Source organism: Natator depressus, chromosome 2 (genome assembly GCF_965152275.1).
Source record: "Natator depressus isolate rNatDep1 chromosome 2, rNatDep2.hap1, whole genome shotgun sequence".
NCBI lineage: Eukaryota > Metazoa > Chordata > Testudines > Cheloniidae > Natator > Natator depressus.
In genome coordinates, this window is record NC_134235.1 from 74,755,642 (window position 1) to 74,770,424 (window position 14,783).

Here is a 14,783-nt window from a genome sequence, read left to right on the forward strand (position 1 = left end):
ACGAGCTAACAATAGATACACCCCAATCCCTGAATCCCTTTGAACTGTTCCTTTGTAGGGACCAGCCCCTTCTCCACTGAACACCCACAGAAATAACAGGTCTGCTCTCCCCAAAGGAGCAGTACACACCAGGTTGTAAGAGTCAGCTCAGGACCAGCACTTTGCATAATACCACTGCGTTGATATATATTTATAGTGAAAACATGGATAAGTCTAGTATCCAAGCTTCAAGTCATAGTGAGTAAGGGTATTGGAAACAAAAGATTGTGTATAAAACAAATTAAAAACATGCTTTCCAGAGATTGGACTTAACTTATGGGTTAACGTCTTGTTTAAAATCCTTTGCAGCATTTTCAACCAAGGTTGGCTGGGATCTCATCTTCATGAATGTAAATACATTGTCGCTTTACTTCCTATGTGCAGGATGAGGGGGTGTCTGCTTAGCTTCCTACCAGTGCTTAATTTGTGCCTGGGCTTGCCGGGGCTTAGCCCCGCGACCTCTAGGTTTGGCAGTTCATAGCCCCAGCACCTCTGGGCTTGCTGAATCAGTTATGAATGTAAAAAGATTGCTTGAGCCTTGGCACTTCTTTCAGAACAAATTAAGCACTGACTCCTCTATATACCTCCCAAAGTTCATTGTCTGCCTTCAGGCAGGATAACCACACATGGCCTGGGTTTTTTTGAGTGCTGCTTCCCTGTTGATTCTACATTTCTTTGTAAACATCTGACTTTGTGTAAATGGACATCCATCGTTACTTTACAATGCTTAATTTATGTGCTGATAGCAATCTAGGTTTTTGATTGCCTGTCCGGACGAAAACCTCTTTTCACCTCTGCTGGTGATTAATGCCTTGATACAGCCTTAAACATATTTTTTGCTGTCCTCCAGGCTTCTTGTGTGACTTTGGGCAATTCACTTGGTCTCTTGGTCAGTTTCCCGCATCTGTAAAATGGGAATAATAGCACTTCCCTACATCTCAAGGATGTTGAGGATAAATACATTAAAGATTTGCTCAGACCCTACTGCAAAGGGAGCCACAAGAACCCTATAATGTAGCTGGTGGCAAACTGACCAATACTGGGCCCCACAACTCCTAAGAATAGAGGGAGTTCTGCCCACAGTTCTCAGACTCCAAAAACCAGGGATCTGTAAATAATCTGACTGTTCAACCAGTAGATTTTTAGGGCACCAAGTGGACCAAGTATCCAATTACTCTGGTATTTCATGCTTTTATTTAAATACACGTAGGTATATTGATAGTCCATTAGTTTGTCACTCAAACTTTTGTGTTCAGATCTCCTTGCTAAAGTAGGCATGGTCCATAGTCTTTGGAGTAATTTACTATACATGCCAATATTCTAGCTTTAAAATTTCCTGAATGACTAGCAGTTTCTGAATTCTAAGTGTTGCCTACTTAAAGATGGCTTAGTAGAAGGAATAAAAAAGTAAGCTTTTCGTATCTCTTCACATCCTATTCAGCCAGTCATCTGAGGGCAGATCAAATAATAGAATGGGAAGAGGCATTGGTGTTTAAGCCTAGCTGAGCAGAGGAAAGGAACATGGTGTGAGAGCCAAGCTCAAGAATTAGGCTAGGGAGGAGAGTTTTGGTAGAATGAAGAGCTCTGGCTGGAATAAGGAAAGGGCCTAACAGTATTAATATCTGGACCTATTGTTATAGCTGTGTCATTTCAATAATCTGTAGCCCACTGCCACTAGCCTCCCCTGTTTCTCCTCCTTCCTTTCCACCCTATGGCTGGCAGGGTGTTAACTGGCCACTTCACCTTGAATGGTCCCTTGGAATATGTGACTACTTAGCTAAACAATCTGTTCCAACCTCGTATTTAGCAGTGACACTGAGTTTTCCAGCCCTGAAAAAGACCTCTGTAGCTGGAAAGTCTGTCTCTCTCTCTCTCCTCTTCCCCCCTCTCCCCCCAAATTGGTCCAGGAAAAGCTCTCCCCTGCTCCCCCACCTTGGCTCTCCAATATCTGGAAAGGTAACTGAGGTGGGGACGGTGCAGGCTGAGCCTTCAGGCCCTGAGGCACAGCCCCGCCTAGCCCAGGAAGGCTAGGCCGCCGGGCAGGCACCGAGCCGCAGGTGGTTCTGCCCAGAGCCACCAGGTTGCATCCTTGTGCAGCTCTCAAACCAGCCCCTGTTCCCGGAGCGCGTGTGTGAGGCTCGCGCGGCGCTAGCAAGAGGCGGCTCGTGAGCAGCGAGGTCCCTGTGCCGTCATCCTGGGGGCGGGTGAGGCACGTGGAGACAACCGCGGTCTGCGGGGTGTTTCCGGGGAGGGGGAGGAGGGAGCGGTGCGGCTCTGCACGTGGCGGAGTCTGGGCCCGGGCCTGTTAACACGTCACGTGCCTGCCCGCTTTGTCCCCGCCAGCGTCTGCTTCTCACGCAAGCCGTTTCCCGGCAGCTCCCCGCTGGGCAAAGCTATTGGCAAAGCTCGGGGGAATGTGGCGGACGTTAAATGTGACCTTCTCTTTGTCTGACTCTGCTTTTTATCCATTCCTCCCCTCAACCGATCGCTGGCTCCCCCCTCTCAAGTCTACCTGGCACAGATCCTGGGCTTGTGGCCAAAAGCCACTTGCAGGGAAAGGGCCTCCAGGCCTCAGCCCGTCTGTAACTCCGACAGCAGTCCGTCCCCCCGCTCTTGCGATACAATCTAGGGGGAGGAATCCCCTGGAAAAACCCGTTGTTGTTGTTGCAATGATCTTAAAAATCGGGCGCAACCAGTGTCTGTGGGAGCCCCAAGGAGAAGGGAAGCTCCAGGGGATGAGACAGACTAGCAGCTCGGGCAGCACGGCCTGCAAAAACAGCGAAAAGGGATAAAGTTGGGGCTACCTGGCCTGGCTATTTTTGGTCCCCATTTCCCAAACCGTTTAGTCAAACAGAGCACAAACCTAGCTGCTACTGCCCTAAACAATGCCAGACCCTGAAGCTTCCCGAGCATGAGCGCTCGCAAAAACTTGGATCTGGCACCTAGACCCAGCCCAATCTTGGCGGCAGAAACTAGTGCGTCAACTGGGAACACGTCTTAAAAGCCGACCCTGACGTATGCTGGCCCATCATGCTGCAAAAACCCCGCTCTGGCTAGCGCATGGATCCGACTGTTTTCATCCAACAATTTGGTCCTCGTCCTCCAACTTCCATGGCCTGAGTAGGGAACAGCGCAAGAAGAGCGGCTACCCTTGTTCCCTACTTAAATGGTACGATTTGGCTTTGGGAGTCTCCAATTGCCAGGATGCAGGAGCCAGATCTGGGTACTAGCGCTCGCCCAGGCTCTTGAAGCCAGGCTCTGGATCTTTTCGAGCGCAGTAGAAGCCGCTCTCGAGCCTGTATTTTGGCGGTCGCACCTCGGGGGCTGGAGCCTGACGGGCAGCAGGATCCGTCGGCGTCCCGGTGAACGCAGCGTTCGCCTCCCGCACAGCGAAGCCTGAAAAGCCGGGCAGGGCGCAGGCACCGTCCGCTGCCGCCTTGCAAGGCCCGGGGGCTTCTGAGTGTCCGCCCAGGGCTGCGGGGTGGGGGCGGGCCGGAAAACTCCCCCAGATCCCACCAGCCTGCGCACGTCGCTCCAGTATAAGAGGAGGCCCCTAGACGGAGCGGCAGTCTTGGGGTTGCCATTGCCATGGCAGTTCCCGCCGAGGCAGGAGAAGCAGAAGCGGAAAGTCCTGCCGTGGCTCTCTGCGCTGCTGCCGGCGCTGTCCCTGGGCGGCGGCCGCTGCTTTAGCCCCGCGCCCGGGGGCCAGGGCTGGGACAGGCCGTGCCGAGTGCGCGCCCGCGGACGAGGAGGTGGCGCCTCTCGCCAGCTTCTCCCGGGCTCCGGCCAAGGTAGGTCCTCGGCGGCTGGAGAGCCCCTGGCGGGCGGCTGGGAGCTGGCTGCGGCCGGCAGCGGGACAGCGGCGGGCCGCCGAGCAAGTGCAGCGAAACGGGTGGAAACAGGAGCGGGAGTTCCGCATAGGCAGGGCGGGGGCAGCTAAGAGCGGCTGTGCTGTGAGATTTACCGCAGGTCCGGGGATCCTGGCGGGGATCTGGGAGCGTGGCAGGGCGAAGGGGGTCTGGTTCCTCCCGGCCGGGCAGGGGAGGGTGCAGACAAAGGGTTGCAAGCACGAGTCTTGCTTATCCAGGTACGCTTCTCCTCGGGGAGACGTGAGCGGCGGCTTGCAATGGGTGTGTACTTGCGGGACAGGGGAGAGGGTCTGGGGAGTGGATGGGTTAAGTGGGATCAAGAGATTAAAGGGCACGGCGCAGGCTGCAGGGCACACAAAGGCTATTGGCTAGATCAGGAGCGTTGTGTTTGGTTCCTCTTGCACTTCTCCAAGGACCACGGGACGGAGCGCTCTTTCTTGCGTGATCACATAGTGTATTTCTAACCTCAAGCTTGGCGGTTGCTCCTAGTTTGCCGCTTGTGAGGTTTTGAGAGAGCTTCACTCTGATGCTATTTGTTTACACTACAGAAGCAAAGGACAGCACCTCCTCGCCTTAATCGCAACTGGTCTGGCTTGTCCTAATAGAAAGTTTTCGTTTCTCCCCCTCCTTCCCTGCAAATTGCCCAGGCCCACTTGAGGACAGAGATCTAGCATGAGAGACCAGGAAGATCTCAAGAGAGAGATCATTAATTTCTTTAACACGTTATCTGTATTACTTCGTTCAGCATTTCTGATCTACATTTGCAAGGAGAGAGGTGTGTGTTTATTTGGGGCTTTTGTTATTACCACACAAATTCTCCAATCTTTTTTTGTTATCCTCAACTTGGGGCTCAATTTTGTAAATGTCCATGTGTTAACTTTACTGCTGCAAGTAGTTAAGTGTTTATAGACTAACTGCCTGACCCTATAAACTCCTGGTTTGAAAAAGGAATACCTATAGCACTATATGAATAATACATATGTAGTATTGCAAAAGAGCTATGTACAGTAACAGATGCCAACACTGAACCTTGTGGTCTGTAATTTCTGTGGTTTCCCCATTCAGACATTGCCACCAGTTTTTACTGACTAAACACTGAGTAAAGTGTCATCCCTATCCCCTTACACTTTTTACAATAGTAATATCAAAACACTTTTCATCTTCCAAGCACTTTAATTCTCAGGACAACCCTGAGGCTAAATATTATCTCCATTTTACAAATGGGGAAACTAAAGCAGATGGTAGAGCCAGATTAAAAAAATTGCAACAGACAGTTACTAATAAACATTGAACTGTTTTTTTTCCCTATTCTTGGATTGCTTGTGAACATGCTCAGCGTTGCCTGCTCTCCTGAGTCTCACAATATTTGGTATTTTACTTCATGCTCTAGCTCTTGAATTCAAATTTATTACATGAGAGACTCAGTTCTCATTTAAAAAATAACAATAAATTCTGGTTTTGGTGAAAGGTTTGAAAACAACATGACAGCAACTGTCTCAAAAAAACACAAGACAAAGAGAGAACCCAGAATTGATTATTTTAGAATATCATGACTTTTAAGTCAATCTTGTGTTAGGTTTTTTTTTAAAGAAGGATGAATGTCATGATTTTTAAATGTTTGGGGTTTGTACTGATTCGTTCTCTTTGCAATTATTTGTACCTCTTCACAAACACATTTCAGCCTCTGACAAACTAAGAAATTGCTTGCTCGGATTCTTCCTTGGATTATTTGATAGCAGATTTTGAGATTTGATTTGTGGATTGATTGGGGAAGTTTTTATTTGTTTGTTCCCTCACTGAATGACCAAACCTTTATAAACTGCTTCTGTTGTGACCTAAATGTAATTTAGCTAAGAAACAAGTTTATTTGAGTGATTACATAACTCTTAGCTGCGAGCCCAAAACTTGCTCTTTTGTGAACAGTCGTACAAACAAAACTTTACTCAGATAACTGTTCTTGAGGAAAAGAGTCGAAAGGGCACAAGTAATGTGGAAGTGAAACTGTTAATATTTGTCTACCTCTACAGCCCAATTTGATACTTAGCCACCCTGACAACGTGCCCAAGTATCCTCTAAATAAGGGTATTATGCAGCACTTCCAGTGTTGGAAGATCTGGCCTTCATGGAGTAGGAGCTATTCCACGTGTACTAATAGACTTGCAGAGACCTCACCGTTATCCCTGCACTGAAGTGATCTCTGCGATGTCATCTACCAAAAAGAGACAGACGTGGGCAAAGAATAGATACATTCTGTCTCCAACCCCTTTCTTCTCCATCCTGTGGCACTGTACACTTCTGCACAGTGCTTGCCCCATCCTGGAAAAGTTCCTTCAAGTTCTAACCGAGCATAGCAGGCCCCCAGCTGCAGGTACAATAGTTGTATAATTCATCCACAACCCAGCAAGCAGAATTACCTGTGACATCATGGGCACATGCATGGGTGGCCGGTGACCTGGCTGTTGGGGGAGGCTAGCACCTGGCCCCTCCCCTTGTGCCCAAGGCCCCATCCGTCCATCTCCACTTCTCCCCCCTCCTCTGCAGAGCCCAGAGCGCCCCCCAGCGCTGGGTGGCCAGGTCCAGGTGGTAGGAGTGCTGGAACAATTTTAATAGTGGGGGGTGCTGAGAGCCATTGAACCAAACTGTAAAGCCTGTCTATAATGGAAACTACTTCAAGCCAGGGGGTGCTGTAGTACCCTCTGCACCTCTAGTTCCAGCACCTATGCCGGGTGGGCAGGCAGCCCAGCCCCACTGCCAGCCACCCCCAGTCCCTGTGCAGGCCAGCCAACCCCAGCCAGTCTGGGTCAGGGCAGAATGCTGTGCACTGCGGGGGGTAGGGGGGGGTCTGCGGGGTAGGGACACACCAGGCTGGTTGTGGAGGCATGGATTCCCCCAGCCTATGATACCTGCCACCCATGGGTACACTTACCTTCCTACGGGAGGGTGTAATCTCCATGAGAAATGGCTCAGAAAGAAAATGTCTAAGCAGTGGATGAGTAAAGCTATGCCCATATGCCCACAGTACAGGGTGCCTAGAGACAGCACAACTATGACAATACTGTCGTGCCACTTCCAGCTAGTTTGATTGCAATGTGGCTTGTACTCCAATACGCTCTAGAAGTTATGATACTCAGGGAGATGCTGGTAGTAAATTCAACCTGTTTTTACACATAGTAGAACAGGTGGACCTCTTGAGTCACCTGTTTTCTGCAATTACTATAAGTTGCTGTTTGCTGTGCATTAAAGCATACAATTTCCAGCACTGTAACAAAGGGTTCACAGAGTAGTTGCCTGTCAAAGCATATTGACCTACTGGCAATTATATGCTGTAATAAGGCACAAGCTGGCCCTTTATTATATATATCATACAGGGCAAGCCTGGCCTGGTTTGGATTCAGGATAGAACAAGGGAATTCTGTAACCAATATTTCCCTGTAGGCTTGGGAATTACAGGCAACGCATGATGGGAGAGGAGCTAGGCAGCCTCTTCTCAGTATGGAATGAGATCTGGGAGATCTGTTGCTGCACTTAAGAGAGCAGATCTGGTGTGAGGCTCTCCACAATTAGAGCTGGAGAAGCACTGTCCAAAGAAGGATGTGAAAAAAAGTTTGTGAGGAGGTGGGCTATAGAAGGGCCCTGTAAGAAGTGAACCCAGGAGGAAAATGCATGAGGCAATATGGCTCTGCAGTGGACTGGAGGCCCACTGTTGGTGCTGCTCCTTATGTAGGGGTCCCAGGCAGCAAATTTTGGGGAGGGCAGGAAAAAGCTCATCTCTCTTCCCCCCGCAATGACCAGGGAGGAGGACCAAGTCTGGCCCTAGGGAAAGACTAGATTTGTTGAGTCCTGGGAGATTAGGGTACTGTGTCAGCAGGGTAAGGCTATTTTGCCTAGAAAGGGGGAAGGGTTACTGAGCCCTAGGAGGGCAAAGGAGTATTTCAGTATGGACACTTGTTTGTTTGCCTTGGAGTTGGAAGGGGAGGACTTTATAGTTTAAACTGCCAGTTCAGAGACTGAGGGCTAGTTCCAGCTTTCCCACTGACTGTGGTTAATATTTCTGTGCCTTTTACAGGCCTTATTATGAGCCATTAAGGTACCTTGCAGAGTAACTATCATTACAAATAGAAAAACTTGTGCAAGTTCTCAGGTCACTTCCCACAGAGCTGGGAATAGCCCTGCTGTCTAATAGAACAGTGCCAAGTCTCAACCACTTTGTCACACAGCCATTTGGAAGGAGCAGGCCAAATCACATGCCACTTTAACCTGTGTACTAATGCCGTGTAGCTAGAGCATAGAGGGGGATTTATGATTCTGCTACTTCTGTGCTAGGAAGTCTGGCTAGTTAGCTCCAGCAGAGAGGTTTATGCTTTTATATCAAGAGGTCCCACGTACAGTCTCTGCCAATGACCCAGCGAGGGGCACTGTTACATTTGGCTATGCTGTCTGTAATCGCTAGAAAGACCACAATCTTCTTCCAGAGTCAAAAACAAAAACCAAGAATCCTGATGCTCCTCATTCTACTGCTGTCTCTCTTGACCTCTTTATAATCCACTGATGTGTGTTATCTATCTCCATGGTCTGTTCACATAGAGCATAATAGCTTGTTTTTTTCTCCCTCACTTAGACCAGCAGCGAGAGTAGTAGAAATGATCTTTGCTGTTTGTTTGAAGGTTGTGGTTTCAAACCCTGCTGATTAACCTTGTGGGGGAGGAAGGAAATAGGTATATGTATAAAATTTAGTTCAAGATCTCAGGAGTGATAGCTGGAATGATTTTACATTGCAACATTATATTTAGAAATGAATGTGGATGTTTTGCTGTTGTATTTTCAGTGTTTGTAATCAATAAGAACAGAAGTGGTGCCAACTCTTGTGATTTTTTTTTTTTTTTTTTTAATTGAAGTATCACAATATTTGGTCTTTAAGAAAGACTCAGCTGCTGGAGTCAGGTGATTACATGAGTCTCAACTTTCACTTTTTAAAAAAAGTAAGTTGCTAGCCCTCATGACATGGAGAGAAGCCTGAAAACATGACCTGAGTGTACCCCAAAGGCTCTAAGTCTAGAAGGCAAATAACAAGAACCCCATATACGTATGTATATATATGTGTGTGTGTGTGTGTGTGTGTATATATATAAATTTTTGAGGCCTGAGTTATCATTTATGAATGTCTGGGATTGGCAATGTTAGACAGGGTGTGGCACTTTCTGTGGATTATGTCTGAGACTGAGAGAACAGAGGGAGATTTTTGCTGAGCCCAGAGGCTGCAAGACCCTAGCTGTGTCAACACCAGAAAGGTCAGAGCTTGTTTTAATAAATTTATATTTCAAGAAAGCAATCTCATTCTCTAAGGTGTAACTCTGGCACTTAGGAAACTTGATGTCTCCAAGCACTGCTAATGAGCAATTGAGGCTTTCACCTGTAGGTCACCAGTTTGAATCCTGCCCAGCTCAGCAGGAATTAAAAGTTGTTTTTCTAATGGATGTTTGGTGATTGCCATATAAGAGGTATTTGTGATGTGGGTGATGGAACCAGGACCCAAACTCACCACCATACTTCGTTCTAGATTGTGCAAGCCCTTTAGGACAGGAAACATTCTATACAGTGCTAAACACAATGGAGTCCTAATCTCAAATGTATCCTCAAGCAAGAGCTCCTGCATCAGGGACCAAAATCACATGTATTAAAATCAAATTAAGCTTGAGAGAGTTGGCACCACTGTTGTTGGGTTAACCACATGATTTGGGGGGGGTTGACTCATGATTTTTGAAGCTTGGGACTGGCAATATTGGGAAATTGTAGGTCCTCAGTATGCCTGGAAAATAAGTTGAGCTGCTCATGGGGCCTTTCCTGTGGGTGACCTTAACTCTTCTGCTACTGAGTTACAAGAGCTGTGTGTGTGACTGGGGCTTCATTTTATTTTTTTTATTGAATATGAGGTTTTGTTTATTTTTCCTTCACAGATTTAGAGCACTACACAGTGGCTTTTCTCCAGACTCTGTACTACAATATATTATTGGGTCTTGAGTGGTTTGCCAAAGGATGAACCAGAAGTCAGTACTAGGATTAGAATTTGGGAGATTTTTGTCTTCCAGTCTTGTGTTAACAATGCTCAACCACACCCTTTACATGTATGTGTAGGCTCTAACCCTTCACTGCTGTGCCCTCGAAATTCAGTCCTGTGCAGAGCCAGCCCTATGCCCTGCTTAAATTCTTAAAACAGGCCTCAAGTGGGGATATAGTGTGGAGCCTCTCGAGGGGTGAAATTTGATCTGAAGGCCTTTTAATTGAACCTGGATTGCATGGGTCATGGCAGCCAAGGTCTTAACTCAAATATATATGAAAAGAATTACCTTCTGAAATCTTACCTAGTGGCTCATATTTATACTGGAGAGAGGAAGCCCTTTTCAAAGTCAATAACCTATTTGCAATATAGAAACATATGAATACACTTTTTCAACAGGCTGTATCAAAGGGATTCTCTTAAAATAGAAATCAAGACAACAGAATTTGGATATGATTAGTTTCCATTGAAGTCATCTTCCCGCTGACTTCAACAGGAGTTGGATTGGGCCTTAAGCAGGAGAGAACACTAGGAAAGGATTGAGGAATAGTAAACTGATTACAGAACCGAAAACAGAAATGAAAAGATGAGAACCAATCAAGACATAAGGAGGAAATGGGGGGGAGAAAGCAGAAAATTTCTAGAGAAACGAAGGCCTTTGGGAATCTTGAGAAAGAAACACAAAGGATGAAATCCTGGCTCCATTGAAGTCAATGTCAAAATGCCCACTGATTTCAAGGGAGGCCTAGGATTTCACTGGAACAAGTTGTCGATAATATTACAGGATGTCTTTTTTTTCAAAATCAGTTACCTAAATTGCATCCACAAAGGGCTGGATTATGCACTTATATATATGTAATTGAGGAAGCATACTATTTAATGGGCTGCTTGGTGTGCAGACATGGATGCAATTTCATCCACATTATGGTTTGATGGTGAAATATTTGGTTTATTACAATGAAGATTTGGGCAGCATAAGGTACATTTTCAGGCCAATGTGTAGAAAATAGGTTAATAATTCTTATTTGTGTGTTGCTGAAAATGTATTTATATAATATTTGAGTTATTGTAGGTTTGCAAACAAGCTTCCTGCCATGTACTTTAGGGTCTACTTATAGCCCCTGTTTAGGATCAATAAATGATGTATTTAGAGTACTCACAGTTGCCATTGATGACAGACCGGCTTAAAGCCACTTTGCCAGTGTCTTGTGGAGATTAGGAACTGTCAACAAGATATCACCTGAGATACAGGAATTGTTCTCTGAAGTCCTTAGAGATAATAACTTATTGATATAGTATTCTAAGATTTGATTTTTAGAGTAGCCGTAAGGTGCAACTGCATACAAATAAACCACAAAGAGCTCAGTTTTTATGGTTTGCGTTAATGCTTCTACTTGCCTAATTTTTTATACCTGTTTTCCCTTTATTATAAACTCACTGGCTTTGCTCACGAGACTTCCCTTTTTGTGTGAACTACCCACTGGGCTATATAAGCCATAAGGTGTTGGCAGAGCTGTGTGCTTAAATGGCAAAGACAACAGTTTATGCCCTTTGATTTTTCATCTGTTCGCAGATCTGGCTGTGCATGCCTCACTCAGTTTCCATGAGATTTTTGTCCCACCTGCTTCCCTGTATAACTCATGTTGATGGGGCTTTCTGTTCTGCATTCATACCAAACAGGATTGGTGTTCAAGCAATATTGGCATCTGTTGATTCACATTTTCTCCCCCCAAAAAGTATGATTTGTGCTGAGCTTCCCATCAAAACAGTTTTTCTACCCAGCAATTTGTATTAACATGGAGGTAACTTGCCAGCTGGGAATGGCAGTTGTGGCCATAAAGCCGTGAATTTACCAAAATAACAATGTCCTAACGTAATGTGTGGTGGACATCCTCGAGATAGGATAAACAATTTGCTATAATACTTGTTTCAGAGATCTTGTAGCTCAAGTGGTAGAAGCTTGTCTTTTGGAACTGAAGGACCAAGGTTCTAATCCTAGCTCCTAAACTGTGTGTGAGATTGATATATAGCTGGGGCTGTTACACATAGATTTTATTACAACCAAAGATTATCATAGTTAGGCCCAATACTCCCTTCCATTATGCAACATGTTGGAGAACAGAGGCTCTAAAATCTCAGGAAATGGAGCAAAGAGTGGTACATACAGAGTCGACAGGATTAGGTGGGATAACCTGCCACCACTACTATGTAGTTGCCAGCATGGAGGGAATGGTGTCATTATGCAAGTGGAGCTCTGTGTTTAATGAAGAGTATGACTGGCTGGCTGGTCAGAGGAATTGAGGAGTATCTGTTCTGTGTGGCATTTTTTCACTTCCAGTGTGGCAAAAAACACACACATTTAATTGTAAAAAGAAAAGGCGGGCTTGTGGCACCTTAGAGACTAACACATTTATTTGAGCATAAGCTTTCGTGAGCTACAGCTCACTTCTGATGAAGTGAGCTGTAGCTCACGAAAGCTCATGCTCAAATAAACTGGTTAGTCTCTAAGGTGCCACAAGTACTGCTTTTCTTTTTACATATTAGAAGAGATGCTAAAGAAATGTAAGAGCCCATGTGTCCTATTGTTTGTTTTTTACAGAACCTCTACAAAACATCAGTGTGAGGTGTCCTTGCAGCCAATGAAGAAAGAAGAGAAAATTGTTTGAGGAATGACCCCCTCTTGTTGAGCTGTCTGTCTGTAGGTGCCTAAGGCCATCAGATATTTGTCAAATGTCACATTTCACAGAAAGTGAGGGGGTCTTTTCTTTTTTTTTTCCCTAACAAAAATTAATAAAAGAAAATTCATTTCAATGGATGGGCAAAGGTTTGGGATGGCTTTTATTTATGTATTTTCCCTGTGTTAAAATGTTTGGTGCTAAAATATTCAAAGAAACCGATTCGTGCTTCAAACAATAGGCTGTTAATGAATGTCATGCCATCTAGTGGACATAAGGAAAATGGAATATCTAAAGTTCTAGACGTAATGACAAGTCTCTTTAGCCACACTTACTCAACTATCTACCAAATGAAGCAGCAGGATACGAACACTAATGTTTTTATGGTGGTGGTTGGGCCTAGCTTAACAACATGACTTAATGCCAGAAGATCCACCTGAATACCCCTCTCCATGAATGTCCTTATGTTCTGTTTCTCTTTGCTTTTTGTATAGTGGAATCAGAACCTTCAATTTTTTTGTTACTGGGACATCATGTGCAACTCCATTGCCATGACTTTGATACTTAGTAACATAGCACTGCCCCATATTCACTGTGAGAGAGCCTCTGTCTTGCTGCTGGCTAAGATCCATGAGAATAGCGACCTGCCTTTGTACGCAGACCTGTTCAACCACCTGCCCCCTCACCTGTCTTCTAGATGCCCTTTATGGTCACTTAGGCCACCACACGACATGACAGTGGAACCCGCTTGGTACAACAAGTGGTTAGTGACGACAGTTGTTAATCACTCTCTTATTTCGGACCCAACCATCTGTCCACCAGGTTTTGATCTGTGGTCATCTCTGAACTGGTTTAGAACAAGACCAGACAACTCTCTTTAAATTGAGTTGTTCTAATGACCTGCGATACAGCTATAGTCAACTTCACTCTGTCACTTATCCTTGACAAGTGCCCACTGACTTATTTTGATGGTGGGCTATCGGCTCTCCACCTGGCGGCTGATGGTGCCATCAAATGGCTGGGCACATTGTGCATATGCTGGGAGAACCTTAATAGTATCGAAGTCTAGTATAATGTCCTGTTTGTTTTTTAAACATTTTAACAGTATTTAAACAGGTAGAGCTGTCAGTGGTGCTAGGGGGTCTTACTCATATTGGCTTTTTAGATAAATAGAGAACTTAATACTCTTGGAGGATCATATAAGCTAATAGTTTTATCATCAGACCTTGTGGAAACCTCAGATGAAGAGAGAAATAGCTGTGGTGTGTGCAGAATTATTTGTAAAGTACACTGCCCCAGCGTGAGCTGGCCCTTAGAGAAGGTTGGGGCTTCTTGCCATGCTCAGCTCCCCTCCCCAGGTGAAGGGGATGAGTGCTGAAGTCACATGACAAGGGTCATGTAACCAAACCAGGCCTGCTGGGGGATGAGAGCAGAGGAAGACTCTGGGAAGAAGAAATGAGACCTGGGAGTCAGTGTGCCATCAAAAGTGAGAGGGCTGTGAGTGTAGAAAGAGGCCCTGGGAAGAAGCAAGACCACCCAGTTTTTAGGGTTTGCAGGGCTGGGACTCCATTATAGAGGGTGCGTGTGGGTTCCCTCTATACTGTCACCTATCCAGGTGATGCGTATACCTCTGCGCTTGGAGAGTCAATTTATGCTGCCACCTCACGAAGTGATGTAATGACCTCAGAATAAGGGGAGGATGAAAGGATTGACTGGAGCCCAGGAAGAGGGCAGTGTTGGAAATGTATCTTTTGTCAGAGAAGACAGACCCTTGGGGAGGAATGGCTGTGTTTGGTGAGACCAGGGTGGAAAATGTGTGTGTTGGACTCTCTGGCTTATACCCCAGAAGGGAGGCACTCTTGAATTTGGCCACAGGGTTGAGTTACCTGAGCCACCTAAAGCACTGGATGCTGGCTGTCCTCTGTTGGAGACAGGGTAACTGAGGAGATGGACTGAGAAGGGGAATTTAAGGCAGTGGCTGGGCCTGAAGCCAGATGAGGTAGATTCCTACTACAAACACATTAAATAAAACCCTCTTAAGGTATGGTAGAAACAAAGTCAAAGCTGGAGAATTTAGGCCCAGTCAACTTCAGTCTTGGGCCATGAAGTGGCCATAAGGGCTCATGCTCTGCTCACTGAGTTTAG

At 45.9% G+C, this 14,783-nt stretch overlaps 1 protein-coding gene across 1 annotated transcript in view; it reads left to right on the forward strand.

Moving 5' to 3' along the window:
- Positions 1-2,739: 2,739 nt before the first annotated feature.
- Positions 2,740-14,783, forward strand: part of LOC141982408 (opsin-5-like) — a 72,284-nt gene continuing 60,240 nt past the window's right edge. Inside the window, exon 1 of the mRNA XM_074944450.1 lies at positions 2,740-3,208. Coding sequence (XP_074800551.1) covers positions 3,206-3,208 — 3 coding nt within the window. The 5' untranslated portion in view covers positions 2,740-3,205. The remainder of the gene's footprint in view (positions 3,209-14,783) is intronic.